The sequence below is a fragment of the Symsagittifera roscoffensis genome, chromosome 2, assembly GCF_963678635.1.
Source record: "Symsagittifera roscoffensis chromosome 2, txSymRosc1.1, whole genome shotgun sequence".
Taxonomy (NCBI): domain Eukaryota; kingdom Metazoa; phylum Xenacoelomorpha; order Acoela; family Convolutidae; genus Symsagittifera; species Symsagittifera roscoffensis.
The window spans coordinates 45,764,186-45,782,325 of record NC_087063.1 but is presented as its reverse complement, the minus strand read 5'-3'; the positions used below and the strand labels follow the sequence as shown (position 1 = coordinate 45,782,325).

Here is an 18,140-nt window from a genome sequence, read left to right as displayed (position 1 = left end):
CATTAGAAAATATGAGGTCGCTTAGTTTAGTTTCGTTAAGAGTTTTAATTAGCACTGCAAGTTAGCTTTTTAGTGACAAAAGTTCACTTGAACTGAACAGCTTAAAAGACAACCCACGAGTTTTGTTGTAAAGTTAATGCGTCATTGGTCAGTTTTAATTAATTTGAACGCGCGAGAGATTTATGACAATGTTTGAAACCAGACGCGCAAGTAACCATTAAAATAAGCAGCATCAGAGTTATCACTCGTAATTTTATGACCAGCAAACTCAAAAATGGCTGACGATAATCGCACTATTTTTTCTGACAAAAGTTTTATTAATTATAGTGGCCCAAAAGTAAATAGTGTGTCTCCAGAAGCTTCTTTTGAGCCCCAATTTTTGTTGAGAAATATAGAAACTCCTGGAAGTGTTGCCACTCAAAACACCAAACCTGTCGATAATGGCGGCTCCAATGCCGATGCGGTCAAAACTGCTTCGATTAATTTCGGAGAGTCAATTGCGCCTCAAATCTTTCAATCACCGCATACTATTCTGCGAGTTTTCTGGGTTTTGGCATATATCGGACTTATTGGGATTTTTACATTTCAATTTTACTCGCTGGTTGACAAGTACATGAAGTATCCAGTTGTCACGCAAATAACCATTGACCGGAGAACACAATCTGACTTTCCAGCGGTGACTTTTTGTAACAATAACCCTGTGCGCAAATCAGAGCTGGAAAAACGGAGGAACTTTGTTGACCTGGCTAGTTTGGACGAGTATGTGGAATCGCGGCTGCTTCTCCAGATATCAGAAGACTATGGGTATGATTGGGATCTGGAATGTCCGAATGGATTTGAGGAGTGTCCTCAAACAGGCGTAAGTAGCTGTCATTCGTCGTCTAGATCAAAAAATCAAAGAAGTGCGAAGTTATACATCCCTTTTACAGGACGTTTGAGCCTGGTTTTTGTTCAGAAAAAAGAAGAATTTTTTTTCACGCTCAGGTTTGATTTTAAAAGGTCATTGAACGCAGTTAAGACACTTATATAGGTCATGTGGTTTTTCGATTGGATTTAAAGAAAAAGTCTCGAAGTATGTTTATTCTCAAATCTAACCTTCTGGGGTTTGACTTGATTTATTTTAAAATTCAATACCATGTGCTCAAAGAAAGGGACTTGTATTTTGGTTTGAGAGTAATGCTCAGTGGAATTGAAAAATTATTTCTCGACCAAATTTTCTCTATTTAGGTATTTTGATTAAAAAAACTAAATCATCAGTTTCCCGAAATTCTAAGAACTTTGAGGAAGCTTAATTTTTTTCGTAAGTTGAAAATGTTCAAGAAAAGTTGATAGTTTTTTTTCGGTTTGCTTAAATTCATTGACAATGGTTTCGCTGTTTGGCTTCTGATTCTTGTAATTTTGATTTAAATTTATTTGCTTAATGGAAGGCACACTACTCTCTCTAATAACCCTTGCGATTAGCAAGGGTATTTGAACCTTTCTTCTTGCAAATAACTTTGTTCACTTGAATCACTTCCTGTCGATTTAAATTGTTTAGTCGTGAAACGACTAAGTGTTAAAATTTACGGTGTTAAATTGTATGTCATTAAATTGTAGGTCACCGTTTTTTAAGTTTTCAAGCGGCTTTCGTCTGATTTTTTCAAGCGGTTTTCGAAGTTCCGCTTCGCCGCTGTAACAACAGTGCAAATGGCGCAAAAAATGCCAAAAACTTAGTTTTAAATTATGTTTCCAATTCTCAAAAGTTAAAGCGGAATGAAAATACCGGAGACTCAGTTTTAATTAATTAAAAGCGTTTTATGGGGAAAAATGGTTCTAAAAATCTATAACGTTTTAGTGTTATATAGTTTGACATTGAAAAATGTCTAAAAAAAATTCGATTTCCTACGTCATTGACTTTTTTCTTACAGTCTGTTGGCTATATTTGTCCATTTTTTTAAACTGTACAAACCTACTCTCAATTGTAGTTTATTTCTTTGCTCAAGCTGTCTTTTTTTAGATTTAAAAAGCTATATTCATTTAGATATAAAAAGTTGTATTCGTTATAATGCAGCCGTTGCTAAAACATGTGATCTTGAATCAAAAGTTCCGTGGTTTGAAACCCGTAGCCTCCTAATAATGTTTTTAATGATTATTCTTGTTTTTTTTTCGTTTTAGCAGGTAACTTATGAAGGTTTTTGCTGTGTTTTGCTGAGATGAAGGTAAGTAAATTTTAGAAAAAAAAGCCAAAAAAGCCGTTTTTGGGCACTCTTTGGAAAATGTTGACAAAAAAATCTTGTTTTTTTTTTGGCGCGCGCTCCCCCTCAAACTAGTATATATATATATAGAACTTTAGGTTCGGTCGGCCAAAAATGGATTTCTTTAAAAGTACCCACGGGGGGACCCTTTGGGTCAACAGAGGTTCGAATCCCTGAGAATTTATGACTTTTTGATTTGTTGAGATAGTCTTAAGTTCTTTCAAATTCAGGTAGTAAAAGGAAAGTTCCTGTTTGATTTATTAAACAGGTATTATGAAAACGTTTTTTTTCCAGATGAGATCTGTTTTTTTTTTTTTTTTTTTTTTGTTTTTTTTTTTGACGCTTTTCGAAAAATTCGCTTTCCCAAAAAACTACCCGTCAGATTCTCATAAAAGTGGTACCAATGGATTCAGTAGCGTTTCACCTACCTGCCTGCATAAAATTTAGGGCAATTTTTACCCTACCCCACCCCTACGGTCTTAGAAAAGCTTCACAACTCGGTACTTTTTTCACTTTTTGCCCATTTTTTCGGAATTTTTCGATTTCCTCAAACTACCCGTCCAGATTTGGGATTAAGGGTTTAATCGATAGACTAGGTTGTAGGAAACTCCCATGCACAAGCGGCTGGTCCCTAATTTGCTTAGGGGAAGAGCTATAGACTTAGGAAAAGTCACTTTTTTTATTTTTTTTAATCTATTTTTTCGGAAATTATCGATTTCCTCAAAAAAAACTACCCATCCAGATTTAGAATTAAGGGTTTAATCGATAGACCAGGTTGTAGGAAACTCCCCCGCACAAGCGGCTGGTCCTTAACTTGCCTAGGGGAAGAGCTATAGACTTAGGAAAAGTCACTTTTTTGGCCTTTTTTCAAATCTTTCCGATTTCCTCAAAAACTACCCGTCCAGATTTGGGATTAAGGGTTTAATCGATAGACCAGGTTGTAGGAACCCCCCCATGCACAAGCGGCTGGTCCCTAATTTGCTTAGGGGAAGAGCTATAGACTTAGGAAAAGTCACTTTTTTGATTTTTTTGCCTATTTTTTCGGAAATTATCGATTTCCTCAAAAACTACCCATCCAGATTTGGAATTAAGGGTTTAATCGATAGACCAGCTTGTAGGAAACTCCCCCGCACAAGCGGCTGGTCCTTAACTTGCCTAGGGGAAGAGCTATAGACTTAGGAAAAGTCACTTTTTTGGCCTTTTTTCAAATCTTTCCGATTTCCTCAAAAACTACCCGTCCAGATTTGGGATTAAGGGTTTAATCGATAGACCAGGTTGTAGGAACCCCCCATGCACAAGCGGCTGGTCCCTAATTTGCTTAGGGGAAGAGCTATAGACTTAGGAAAAGTCACTTTTTTGATTTTTTTGCCTATTTTTAATCAATATTAAAATAATCAAACAGGTCTCTCCAGCTTTCAGTTCGCTTTCCCAAAAAACTACCCGTCAGATTCTCATAAAAGTGGTACCAATGGATTCAGTAGCGTTTCACCTACCTGCCTGCATGAAATTTAGGGCAATTTTTACCCTACCCCACCCCCTACGGACTTAGAAAAGCTTCACAACTCGGTACTTTTTTCACTTTTTGCCCATTTTTTCGGAAATTTTCGATTTCCTCTAAAACTACCCGTCCAGATTTGGGATTAAGGGTTTAATCGATAGACCAGGTTGTAGGAAACTCCCATGTACAAGCGGCTGGTCCCTAATTTGCTTAGGGGAAGAGCTATAGACTTAGGAAAAGTCACTTTTTTGATTTTTTTGCCTATTTTTTCGGAAATTATCGATTTCCTCAAAAACTACCCATCCAGATTTGGAATTAAGAGTTTAATCGATAAACCAGGTTGTAGGAAACTCCCCCGCACAAGCGGCTGCTCCTTAACTTGCCTAGGGGAAAAGCTATAGACTTAGGCAAAGTCACTTTTTTGACTTTTTTTGGCCTTTTTTCAAATCTTTCCGATTTCCTCAAAAACTACCCGTCCAGATTTGGGATTAAGGGTTTAATCGATAGACCAGGTTGTAGGAACCCCCCCTACACAAACGGCTTGTCCCTAATTTGTCTAGGGGAAGAGCTATACACTTAGGAATAGTCAATTTTTCGGTTTTTAGGCCATTTTTTCAAACTTTTTCGATTTCTTCAAAAACTACCCATCCAGTTTTGGGATTAAGGGTTTAATCGATAGAACAAGTTGTAGGAAACTCCCCTGCCCAAGTGGCTGGTCCTTAATTTGTCTCGGGGAAGAGCTGTACACTTAGGAAAAGTTTTTTTAAAAGTTTTTTGGCATTGGAACAAAGATTCAATATACTTATTGTGTGTATTTTTTAGACAATGGAATCCGCTATGCTTACGTTTTCTTGCTTTTGCTTGGTGCTATTGGCTTTGTGTTGAGTTTTTTTGTGTTTCGTTACCAATGAATGCATAAGCTTCTCTTTCACTTTTTTTGCGTAGGAAGGGCGCTATCGACTTGAGAAACCTGAAATTTTAAAACAATTTTAAAATAATCAATATTAAAATAATCAAACAGGTCTCTCCAGCTTTCAGCTGGGCCCCTAGTAAACTAAGGTATCCTATGAAAAAAGTAAAAACGCTAATTTAGCGTTTCAAAACTGACAATAAAAAAAATTAATTTAGCGTTTCAAAAATGAATTCAAGTTCTTAGTTATGCCAGAGCATTGAAACAATTGCCTGTTGATTCGTTAAAATGGTACCTATTTTTGACCAGCTACGAGATTTCTTTGTAGAAATCAAAATTGTTAGAATAAAAAAAACACCGTACCTAGGACTTAGTGCCTTTTCGTCATCAATTACGTGGTCAAATTAACAATTACAAGTTCTTGGGCGCGAGGTTAGGAGACTTTGTCAGGCAAATTGAAAAGAAGCAGATTTACCATGCACGGACTATAGTTTCATTGGCTGTATTTAACAATGTATCTTCTTGATGCAATTGGTTGTTAGATGAGTCTTCAGATCTGAAGGTAGCATATTCTACTATGATGAAATCCATCTTTTTACCGTAATAATAATAATTTTTTTAAGCATATTCTATCTTTTTCAACTATCGTTCTTGTGTTTTCGAAGGACGAGACTTGATTACAATACGATGCACTCATATAATTATTGGGCATCCATCGCATTTTCGAACAGCATATCCTTCATCTCATTTTAAGTACCGTTCATTACTACCTGTAATTATAATGCAAGAATGCTTGTCTTTGTCGCAGTGTTTAATAGCTCGCATTTGGAGACCAGTAGAACGCAGCAGGTAAAGGTGGATACCAGAGTGGCCATATGATTTTTGAGTTTTTCAAAAGCAGCTTCAAATCAGCAGGTGAATTTTTTTGTCTAATTATTTATTAATTATTGTGCATACACAATGCAATTAGTTTGCCTCTGTGTAAAACTGGACCAAGTAAACTATCTACCCCTTAAAAAATTAGGGAGGAGATTGTTCACTTCGTCGATAGCTTTCTTTTTCAGGCCAATCAGAATTCGGAATTTAACATTTTTATCAGCTTGAAAATGCTAATTTTAGAACAGTACTGTTGAAATGGCTCATTGCTCTGCTCAACCATAGTGTTTGATCAGAAACAGTAAGGTTCGGATCTGGTGTTTTGCAGGGAGAGTCTTTTAGTGTGTTTTTGAAAAAAAAAATGGATATAGTCGGCTAAAAATGGAAGTCAACCACTTATGCTTGCTATTGTTGCAGGAGTGTATATCAAGCCAGTGGATGTGCGACGGAACTTGTGAGTGCGAAGATTGCTGGGACGAAGGAACCATTTCCCGAGATGATGAAGGTACATTGCTGAAATTTCAACAAGGCAATCTAGGGTTGACGTTTTCCGTCTGCTTCTGATTGCTGTTGTAGGGTGTTAATTTAATGTCCATACATTGCTAAATTATATCTTTGATTCCTATTGATTTTCCAAATAAGTAAAATCATCAGCACGAAAATCAAGTTATTTGGTTACAATAATAGTTTATATATAAGAAAATTTAACATAGAAAATATAAAAGTAGGCCTTCAAAAATGTTTTTAATGATTATTTCCTGTTTTTTTTTTTCGTTTTAGCAGCTAACTTTTGAATGTTTTTGCTGAGATAAAGGTAAGCAAGACCATATTTTTTTGCATAATTAAATCTTAAGAATCAGCCATAAACAACATTGCAGGCTGGTTTCTAAGTTTGTCGAAATACAAGAAGTTGCAATCAATTAAATAATTCCAACAAGGAACAAAAAGCAATGAAACAGAAAGTGGACCGGTAATGAAAAATTTTATTATTAAATACGAAGTGAGAAGTGAATATGTCTGAAAAAGTTCACTTTTTGATTTACGAAATGATTTTGAGTTCTTTCAAATTCAGGTAGTAAGCGTAAACTAAGGTAACAAATGAAAAAAGTAAAAAAGCTAAGTTAGCGTTCCAAAACAGAAAATAAAAGAGCTAATTTAACGTTTCAAAACTGAATTCAAGATCTAGGATTTTCTTGAGGGGGGTTTTAAAAAAAATCAAAAATTTTGTCGACCTCTTTTTTAGGTCGACCAAGGTGATTTTCCGAGCTCTCCCAGAGCACTACAAAAACCCTGTTTTTTGGCCAATTTTGGTCAATTTAGTTCTGAATTTTTTGAACATAAACTGATCCTTTCCTCTCAAATATAGGTCCCATTAATTGCACTTCTTACTGGGCCGAACAAGAAGTAGGAACCTATGCAGAGTTCACTGGAGACTGTTTCGATGACTATATCGAGTGTGGAGATGCGACTGATCCTGTGTGTGCTGCCCCATGTGACGGGATCCCAGAGTGTCCCGATGGAATAGACGAATCAGGAGGACCGCCGGTGAATTTTAGGGGCTCTTGCAAGCGCCATATTTTCCGATTAAATATTTTAAAAACAATAAGTAAATGTTATACGTGGGAAGGATAATCAAATTAGAAGTATTGGTTTTTTTTGTCTTTCAGTCAATAGATTCTGAGCTCGACTCCACGACTATGCGTTTCGTGGTTGTTTTGAGTGGTCACTATTGTTAGTTTCGCCACAGCCTGAAAAATCGCAGTGGAGTTGCAAGCATAATAATTCGAGCACGCGCGTTGAAACGGATCAAAGCTATCAAACTCCATGCCATTTTTTTTATATGTCGATTTTCAGCAGTATCATATGTGACGACCTATAGCCATCATTACTCATATTACCTCAAAGCTATCTGTCCCTTTTAACCTTATAAATATTTGCTGTCAATATTTTACCAGAAATGTTTACTTCCTTAACTGGTACATTACCTACTTTTGTTGACTAGCGTGGTAACTCAGGACTTTCTCAAAAGGAGTTTCAACTGATTTTTGAATAGCTATCTGTCTATCTGATTTTGTTCTTAGTTCCTACCTGAGCTATACATAAAGTCAAATTTTAAACTTATTAAACATCCGGTGTAAATATATATATAAATATTTATTTATTCATCTTTATATATATTTATATATATTTATATATATTTATATATATTTATTTATATTTATATATACTTATATTTATTTATATATATTTATATATTTCTATGTATTTATATATATTTATATATATTTATGTATATTTATATATATTTAAACATATTTATTTTTTATTGTATATGTTTATGTAGTCAGTAAAAGTAGGTAAAGCACCAGTTAAACATTTCTGATAAAATATTGACAGCAAATATTTATAAGGTTAAAAGCGACAGATAGTTTTGAGGTAATATGAATAAAAATGGCTATAGGTCGTCACATATGATACTGCTGAAAATCGACATATAAAAAAGTGGCATGAAGTTTGATAGCTTGGAACCGTTTCAACGCGCGTGCTCGAATTATTATGCGTTATATACATTTACACCGGATGTTTAATGAGTCTAAATTTTGACTTTATGTAGCTCAGATAGGAACATAGAACAAAATCAGATAGACAGATAGCTATTCAAAATTACTTCTCATCAAAACACGAGAGTGCTTTCATACAGCTGAATTAGTACAGAACACCGTCACACTTGATAGAATAGACTTAACTTAATAGTTCGCAAGATACAACACTAATTATAAAGCACCTTTTCATATGGTGACAGCGACGGAAAATCCAAACTGATAATTTCCCAAAGTGGCTTACGAATCAGTTTCTCTCATCAAATGATCGGGATCTCCTTCTGAGAGTTGGAACTAGTTCGAATCACCATTCAGAAGTACGAGAGACGTGATCAACATCAAAAATGCCCAGGCACCGAATTTGATGAAAATTCACCTAAAAGATGAAGAGTTGCAATTCTTCATGACTATACCAGAAATAACCAGTGGAGACCTTGAATTGAAATTACAGACACTGAAAGACCATTTTCACAAAACCAACGTCAAAGAAATCCACTTGATAGAGCTTGAAAACCTCAAGTACGACTCAAAGACCGAAACACCAGAGGAATTCCTGGTAAAATTTCAGAAGCTGGCAAAATTAGCCTACTAAGATTCAATCCCAGAACCGGGACCAGCAGTCAATCCGGACCTGCAAGCAGACGCAGAGGAAAACAGAATTGCAGCCGCGAATGACGCCAATGCCGAAAGACTGAGGTTTCATACGAGAGAACGAGAAAGACAAATCAGACGGCTCTTCATAAAATCAATTTACTGGAGAAACCAGAAGAAAGCCCTGTCCAAGACCTGTGTATGCAGGTACGTAAGACCCTAATCGTTCAAAAACTCTGCCCTGTTGACGAATGGTCATGAGATGCATTCTCCGAAGTCAACCGTGACTTTACCGTGAATTTTGCTGCAACTTTGGCAGAAATTATTCAGAAAATGGAAAAGAAAATCGACTAATTGAGCCAACAACTACAGAAACAGAAGAACACAGCTGAGAAGCAGCAAAGCAAACAGAAGAATTGGTGCTCACTACTAGGACGTGGAAGAGGCAGAGGCCGTGGTAGAGGCAACTACAACCATGGATGGAGCAGCAGCTTCACTCAAAACGGTTGGCCCCTAACATCAGGTCAGTTTGTCCAACCAAATGAGTTCCAACAGCCCCAGAGTGGCTATGAGCACACCGTCACACCCTCAAACCAGGGTCAAAAACAAATCTTTGCTCAGAATTAGACATATTGGTCACAAAATCTTTTACCTGAAATCGATTTTTCACAAACTCTTTGCCATGTCTGCGCCTATTCAAATCCATTAGCGACACACTGCTTAGTGCCTAAACGTCGACAGAACAGCAACACCCAAAACCCTTTCCCCAGTGCCAATAACGCGACACAAGTTCAAGGCAACCAAAATTACTAGCTGATCCACTCTAGTAAAAAACAAGTAAAAAGCAAGTAAAAAACAATTATAATCGCCCTATAACCTCCGCTTCATTTTATGACTCCCCTACAAAAAAGACAAGAAAAAGAAAAACAGAGATAAATGCCTGTATGTCACTAGAGGGAGACACACTCATGTATTGTAAGGTAAAATGCTAACCCCAATATACAAAAACGCGCTTTAATCGATACGGGCGCTTAAGCAAACGCTATGCCTCAGTATGTGTACGAAAAAATCCAATCCGAAAAGGACGCCCAACTATCATCATTGGAACAGTCTGAATACGATAACGTGAGATTAGCCTCAGGGAAACCAATTCGAGTGTTAGGACAATCAAAGATTTCCTGCTCTTTGGCAACATACACCTTTAGCGAAACGTTTCTAATTTTACCTTCCATGAATAGCATAGTAATTGGTATCCCCTTTTTCCAAACACAGAGTTGGAATCCCTCCATACGACAGAGTACTCGTTTTTCCTGATTTTACCTTACAATGAACGCAATAAAAACAAAAAACCGCGCGCGAAAAGTCATAAAACCCACGAAATAAGAGTTAATTACACAACAGAAAATTAACATTAACCAAGAACAGCAGATTATAATCAAAGTAATCCCAACGTACTCCAACTACCATCTACAAGAACTCACCGGAGCTATAGCTCCAAATGAACCAATGGAAAGAAAACTTGAAATTCTAATCGCATCCTCACTCTCAACAATTGACGAGAACTACGTCAACTAGTTGAAGTCATCATTATGAACCTCTCAGATCACGCTGTGACAATACCTAGAAACCACGAACTTTCAAACTTCAAACTCCTCACGAGTAAGGAACTAGATGAGTTGAAACCAATCGACCCTAAGCTGACCCAGTGAGACCGAATGATCGGAGCAAAAGTGTTCAACGACACCTACCCACGCAACTCGGACATCACAAAGCTTTAAAAAACCGATTCAGCCTATGACGAAACCCAACAAGACCACCACCGGACTACGAGAAAATCTGGTTTCCAACTCAACTTGCAAAACTGCGCAAAACCTTGCACCACTCCAGTAAATAATCTATGACCAGCTGTACGAATTCATACAAAAGGATAAGATGGACTCGAGAAACAACCAACAAGGCAAGCAGGAAGTTCTCAACCAGATTTCTTGGCAACATACAGCACTTCAAACGGAACAAGTGCATCAAGTTGAAGAAATTTTAGTAGAATACTGCGAAATCTTTGCAAACACAGATTTGACGTCGGATTTTAACTACAACATCATTTTAACTTTACCACACTCACGGTACAACCGCCCATTATTTACCAAACGAAAACCTTCGGGCAAATTGCGTTTGTTAGTCGACCTCGGAAGACGTAACCATCTCGTACGACATGACTACAAAAACCATGTCTTGTAACCAATGTATGTACACAGTACATGAATGACATTGGCATTGGTGTGCAAATTTTTGAGGAGTTTTTCTCATATTTGAGACAAGTTTTCTCCTGCATTCGTAAGTCTGGACTTAAATTGTCTCCGAAGAAAAGCCAGATCGGAACAACTCAAGTAACTTTCTTGGGAAAAATTATAACATCAACTGGAATACAACCCGAAACAGAAAATGTCATGAACTTCCTCAGCAAGCTGATAATCCCACAAACAACTAAGCAAATAAAATGACTAATCGGTTTCGTACAGACTGATCGGAATTGACTTATCTCTATTCCGTAAAAGAGAGGATCACCAAAAATCCCACACCCAACCTCTCATACAACATCTACGAGCTCAAAAATACAACAAACAACTACCATGACTCAAATTTCATAATGGGATCCTCGTAAGGGAAATCTACGAAGACACAGGACCAATCAAAGTGAAACAGATATGCTTACTAAAACATCTCCGACAAGAGGTAGTGCACAGAATCCATAACTCGACAACTGCTGGACACATTGGAACCGAGCGAACAAAAATGGAGTTCCGAAACCGATTCTACTTCCCTGGATTTACAGATTTTTTTGTAAACTTGGTGAAGTACTGATCAACTTGCCTACAAAGAAAACGAGCCACCAACAACCAGCTTCGTCCGCAGCTACAACCATTGTCAATGCAAACTTCGTTCCCTGGGGCATCCTTCAGATCTACTTAGTGGGACCATATCGCTCACACTTTTACAATTATGCACTCTCAGCAATAGATGTTTTCTCCAAATATTTTTTGCCGTACCACTCACAAACGGTCCCGCAGAGACCATTGATCGAACACTTTCTCAAGTTTTTTTTCAAACAGCTACATTCCGGAACAAAAAATCTCCGATCTGGGAACGTCATTTGTTGCGACATTAGTCAAAGAGCTAACAATAATCATGGAAGTGAATATCAAGCATGAAACCTTAAAATACCTGCAATCAGTAGGTTAGTAGAACGATCGCTTGCAGCCCTCAAACGAATCTTGAAGCTCAATACAAACGACGACTGGTCAGACTGGAGTCATTAGGTCGACCTAGAAACGTTAATACTTAACACATTCTACTACTCGTCAGTCAATTATACCCCAAGTCAAATCTTCCATGGAAGAATACCAGTCAAGCCCATAGACATCCGGTTTGGAATAGATAAACAAACTGGGAAAAAACTGACATACGACCATACAGTTGGCTTGCACGACACCATGATGAACACATACGAAAATACAAAAACCAGTATCATCCAAGCATACCACCGCAACGATCGCGAAATCAACGCTAAACCTCTGGAATTACACGTACATTTTCTACTTCTCAACCCAATTCTGTCTACGCAGAATGACTTAGCGGCCAAAGCATATCAACTGAGGCTGCCACTCTATCGAATTGAAAAGGTCTTGACTTCCTCTAACTACATAATTCCTAAGATAGGAACCAACTCTACTCAATGCGTTCACCGGCTCCGCCTGAAACCGATTGTGCCTTAAGCTCCCACTGGGGACATCGAGGTTATTGATCCGACAAAATTCACCGCGGATCCTTCAGATCGGAACCAAAATTCTTAACGCAAACGGATCAACCACAAACAGATAATGCGACCCACATCAGGATTCGATACGTTGACCTTCATCACTAGCACTGGCGCCAGATCCACTTTTACCCGATTCACCAGTTCCAGCAGTAGCAGAACAAAGAGAGATCCCAGTAAACCCACCAATAGGAAACAACATCGATGCGGGAAATAGAGATGATCTACCAGTTTTCCCAGAACCAATGCACTTGCCACCTGGGAATGTACAAGAAACGGGTGCAGAACTAGAAGATCACCATCAAATCGCAAATACTCGCGACAAAACAGCGGAACCAAACACAGAAGGACGCAAATTACTCACTCCGAGACGAAGATCATCGTCTCTTCCTTTATCGCGGAACAGCCATGAACTGATTACCTCGGTTCCGACTGCAAGACATCAACTCAACATACCACACGAAGACCTTCAAGCGCGCAAACTACGAACACGGAAAGTTATCTTTGCAGAACAATTACCAAATACATCACGAGCAGACACTTCTCCATTACGTGGACGTCTACTACATGGAACCAAAGAACAGAAACATTCGAAACTGACAACACTTCTGAAGATGCTACGACAAACAGAAACTCCGCATGTCGCAACGCCAGAGAAATCAACCATATCTTCTAGCAACAAGCAGTCTACACAACGGAAAACAAATAAGGTCAACAGTATTGGACGAGACGACTCGTCAAAAAAATCTTATCATGGGAAAGCTTTTGGCTTTGTAAATAACCTTCTACAATTTATCCCATCAGAGGAAGCAGTCAAAAATTTGTACAATTTTGACATTATGCAGATATCTCCACATTTGAAGTCATTAGACATCATAAACAAAAAAGTCCCGTCTGGAAGTTTTTTTTTGTTTTATTTTACAACAATAATCACCGAAATTGGATATTCACACCCGTCCTTAGCCGATACCCAACAGATCAACCGTCTCCTCATCACCTAGAAACATGCATACAGCATCTCAAGAAGTTTATGGAAAGACGAAATATAGCATCAGTATCAATTCTAAAGGATGGCCTCAATTTCGATGAGGACACATGGAATAGTCTTGTCAATCACATTTCAAAGACTTTTCACAATTTGGACAGGATCATCAAAGTGTACTACTAACGACTCACTGCAAACAACAGTGACATCTACGGTCAACCTTTTACCTCCTTGGTCTAGTCTTCATAGAAGAACATGGAAAAGTTTTTACATAGTCATGGCCCCAACCGGCATCACCTAAACGACTTGGCCCCTTCGACATTTAACCGTAACACACATCAGGTTAAATTCTAGTGGCTAATACAAACCATGCTGGATGGAAGACTGTACACTAACTTACAAAGATAGAAAGACAGCCAAATTTGGATGCGAACAACCTCTCACGCAGCAAATAGCAGCAAACTTTAACCAAACAATAAATAGATTCACTCACACATTCGAGATGAAACCCGCCCTCGTTTGGATCCTCTCGCTTCAAATTTTGCAGCTCGCAACTGCCTCAGATACACTTTAAGAGGCTATTGAGACACTAGTAATTTTGTAAAAGGGAATATTATTCAACCAGAATACAGAATTACAGTTAACCGAAAAGTTCATGATCGATTTCTTGGTACTTTTTTAACAGTTCAATATCATAATTCTTCACTCTCTCAAAGAAAGACCGAAAACTTGAACCGATCTCTGGATAACTCCTACCTTGTACTGACAGCTGAACTTTTCTACAAACTTCAACCCCAACGATAGCAAGTACAATACCGACTGGATGACAGCTGGAACACAAAGTTGAAAACAAATTTAGACAATCAATCTGAAAACAAACGAAATTGGTTAACAACATGCTCATGCAGAGGATGACATCATGCTAGGTACAAGGGAAAAACAAAACATTAGAGCGACAAATAAATTAATATAAACCATCTTTAACAGAACTACTCTAATGTTTTTTTTTGTGCTCTAAATCCACTAAGTTCGCCAAGTTCTCTAATTTCTTCTTCAAACTCTCCCTTCTTCATTGATGCTTTTGTTTCTAGCTCCTCTTCTAAATCTACGTGCTAAATCAATTATCCATCTATGATGATGCTAAATTTAATATGATCCTAGCTCTTACTCCACTTCCTTCTACTACGTCTTCTTCTATACTACACAATTTATTCTTATCTGTACATGCTACAATGCTATCTCCACTATATACACAGATCTTTCCCTCACAACAGAGACCACGTTCGCTCAACACAGTCTTGTTGAAACACATCATTCTTTCTGAAAACTCTCATCTCAAATAACGTAATTTTTATATATAAATTCTAAAACCTTGCTTGAAGAAAATCGTGGATCACAAAAAAAACGAGCCGGAAACCTTCCCAAAGTCGGGTAGTGTGACTGCCTATAGCCATCATCACTCGCATAACTTCAAAGCTATCTGTCCCCTTTAATCTTATAAATATTTGCCGTCATTATTTTTTCAGAATTGTTTACGTCCTTATCTGGTGCTTTACCTACATTTGTTGACTAGCGTGGTAACTCAGGACTTTCTCCAAAGGAGTTTCAACTGATTTTTGAATAGCTAGAAACGTTAATACTTAACACATTATACTACTCGTCAGTCAATTATACCCCAAGTCAAATCTTCCATGGAAGAATACCAGTCAAGCCCATAGACATCCGGTTTGGAATAGATAAACAAACTGGGAAAAAACTGACATACGACCATACAGTTGGCTTGCACGACACCATGATGAACACATACGAAAATACAAAAACCAGTATCATCTAAGCATACCACCGCAACGATCGCGAAGTCAACGCTAAACCTCTGGAATTACAGTTACATTTTCTACTTCTCAACCCAATTCTGTCTACGCACAATGACTTAGCGGCCAAAGCATATCAACTGAGGCTGCCACTCTATCGAATTGAAAAGGTCTTGACTTCCTCTAACTACATCATTCCTAAGATAGGAACCAACTCTACTCAATGCGTTCACCGGCTCCGCCTGAAACCGATTGTACCTTAAGCTCCCACTGGGGACATCGAGGTTATTGATCCGACAAAATTCACCGCGGATCCTTCAGATCGGAACCAAAATTCTTAACGCAAACGGATCAACCACAAACAGATAATGCGACCCACATCAGGATTTTGTACGTTGACCTTCATCACTAGCACTGGCGCCAGATCCACTTTTACCCGATTCACCAGTTCCAGCAGTAGCAGAACAAAGAGAGATCCCAGTAAACCCACCAATAGGAAACAACATCGATGCGGGAAATAGAGATGATCTACCAGTTTTCCCAGAACCAATGCACTTGCCACCTGGGAATGTACAAGAAACTGGTGCAGAACTAGAAGATCACCATCAAATCGCAAATACTCGCGACAAAACAGCGGAACCAAACACAGAAGGAAGCAAATTACTCACTCCGAGACGAAGATCATCGTCTCTTCCTTTAACGCGGAACAGCCATGAACTGTTTACCTCGGTTCCGACTGCAAGACATCAACTCAACATACCACACGAAGACCTTCAAGCGCGCAAACTACGAACACGGAAAGTTATCTTTGCAGAACAATTACCAAATACATCACGAGCAGACACTTCTCCATTACGTGGACGTCTACTACATGGAACCAAAGAACAGAAACATTCGAAACTGACAACACTTCTGAAGATGCTACGACAAACAGAAACTCCGCATGTCGCAACGCCAGAGAAATCAACCATATCTTCTAGCAACAAGCAGTCTACACAACGGAAAACAAATAAGGTCAACAGTATTGGACGAGACGACTCGTCAAAAAAATCTTATCATTTGGCTTTGTAAAAAACCTTCTACAATTTATCCCATCAGAGGAAGCAGTCAAAAATTTGTACAATTTTGACATTATGCAGATATCTCCACATTTGAAATCATTAGACATCATAAACAAAAAAGTCCCGTCTGGAAGTTTTTTTTGTTTTATTTTACAACAATAATCACCGAAATTGGATATTCACACCCGTCCTTAGCCGATACCCAACAGATCAACCGTCTCCTCATCACCTAGAAACATGCATACAGCATCTCAAGAAGTTTATGGAAAGACGAAATATAGCATCAGTATCAATTCTAAAGGATGGCCTCAATTTCGATGAGGACACATGGATTAGTCTTGTCAATCACATTTCAAAGACTTTTCACAATTTGGACAGGATCATCAAAGTGTACTACTAACGACTCACTGCAAACAACAGTGACATCTACGGTCAACCTTTTACCTCCTTGGTCTAGTCTTCATAGAAGAACATGGAAAAGTTTTCACATAGTCATGGCCCCAACCGGCATCACCTAAACGAGTTGGCCCCTTCGACATTTAACCATAACACACATTAGGTTAACTTTTAGTGGCTAATACAAACCATGCTGGATGGAAGACTGTACACTAACTTACAAAGATAGAAAGACAGCCAAATTTGAATGCGAGCAACCTCTCACGCAGCAAATAGCAGCAAACTTTAACCAAACAATAAATAGTTTCACTCACACATTCGAGATGAAACCCGCCATCGTTTGGATCCTCTCGCTTCAAATTTTGCAGCTCGCAACTGCCTCAGATACACTTTAAGAGGCTATTCAGACACCAGTAACTTTGTAAAAGGTAATATTATTCAACCAGAATACAGAATTACAGTTAACCGAAAAGTTCATGATCGATTTCTTGGTACTTTTTTAACAGTTCAATATCATAATTCTTCACTCTCTCAAAGAAAGACCGAAAACTTCAACCGATCTCTGGATAACTCCTACCTTGTACTGACAGCTGAACTTTTCTACAAACTTCAACCCCAACGATAGCAAGTACAATACCGACTGGATGACAGCTGGGACACAAAGTTGAAAACAAATTTAGACAATCAGTCTGAAAACAAACGAAATTGATTAACAACATGCTCATGCAGAGGATGACATCTTGCTAGGTACTAGGGAAAAGACAAATTATTAGAGCGACAAATAAACTAATATAAACAATCTTTTACAGAACTACTCTATATAATGTTTTTTTTGTGCTCTAAATCCACTAAGTTCGCCAAGTTCTCTAATTTCTTCTTCAAACTCTCCTTTCTTCATTGATGCTTTTGTTTCTAGCTCCTCTTCTAAATCTACGTGCTAAATCAATTATCCATCTATGATGATGCTAAATTTAATATGATCCTAGCTCTTACTCCACTTCCTTCTACTACGTCTTCTTCTATACTACACAATTTATTCTTATCTGTACATGCTACAATGCTATCTCCACTCAGAGATCTTTCCCTCACAACAGAGAACACGTTCGCTCAACACAGTCTTGTTGAAACACATCATTCTTTCTGAAAACTCGCATCTCAAATAACGTAATTTTTATATATAAGTTCTAAAACCTTGCTTGAAGAAAATCGTGGATCACAAAAAAACGAGCCGGAAACCTTCCCAAAGTCGGGTAGTGTGACTGCCTATAGCCATCATCACTCGCATAACTTCAAAGCTATCTGTCCCCTTTAATCTTATAGATATTTGCCGTCAATATTTTTTCAGAATTGTTTACGTCCTTATC

At 38.0% G+C, this 18,140-nt stretch overlaps 1 protein-coding gene across 1 annotated transcript in view; it reads left to right on the top strand.

The window, feature by feature from the left end:
• Positions 1-179: 179 nt before the first annotated feature.
• LOC134839175 (uncharacterized) overlaps positions 180-18,140 on the top strand; it is a 33,374-nt gene continuing 15,413 nt past the window's right edge. The window contains exons 1-3 of the mRNA XM_063854636.1: positions 180-859; positions 5,936-6,023; positions 6,885-7,063. Coding sequence (XP_063710706.1) covers positions 275-859; positions 5,936-6,023; positions 6,885-7,063 — 852 coding nt within the window. The 5' untranslated portion in view covers positions 180-274. The remainder of the gene's footprint in view (positions 860-5,935; positions 6,024-6,884; positions 7,064-18,140) is intronic.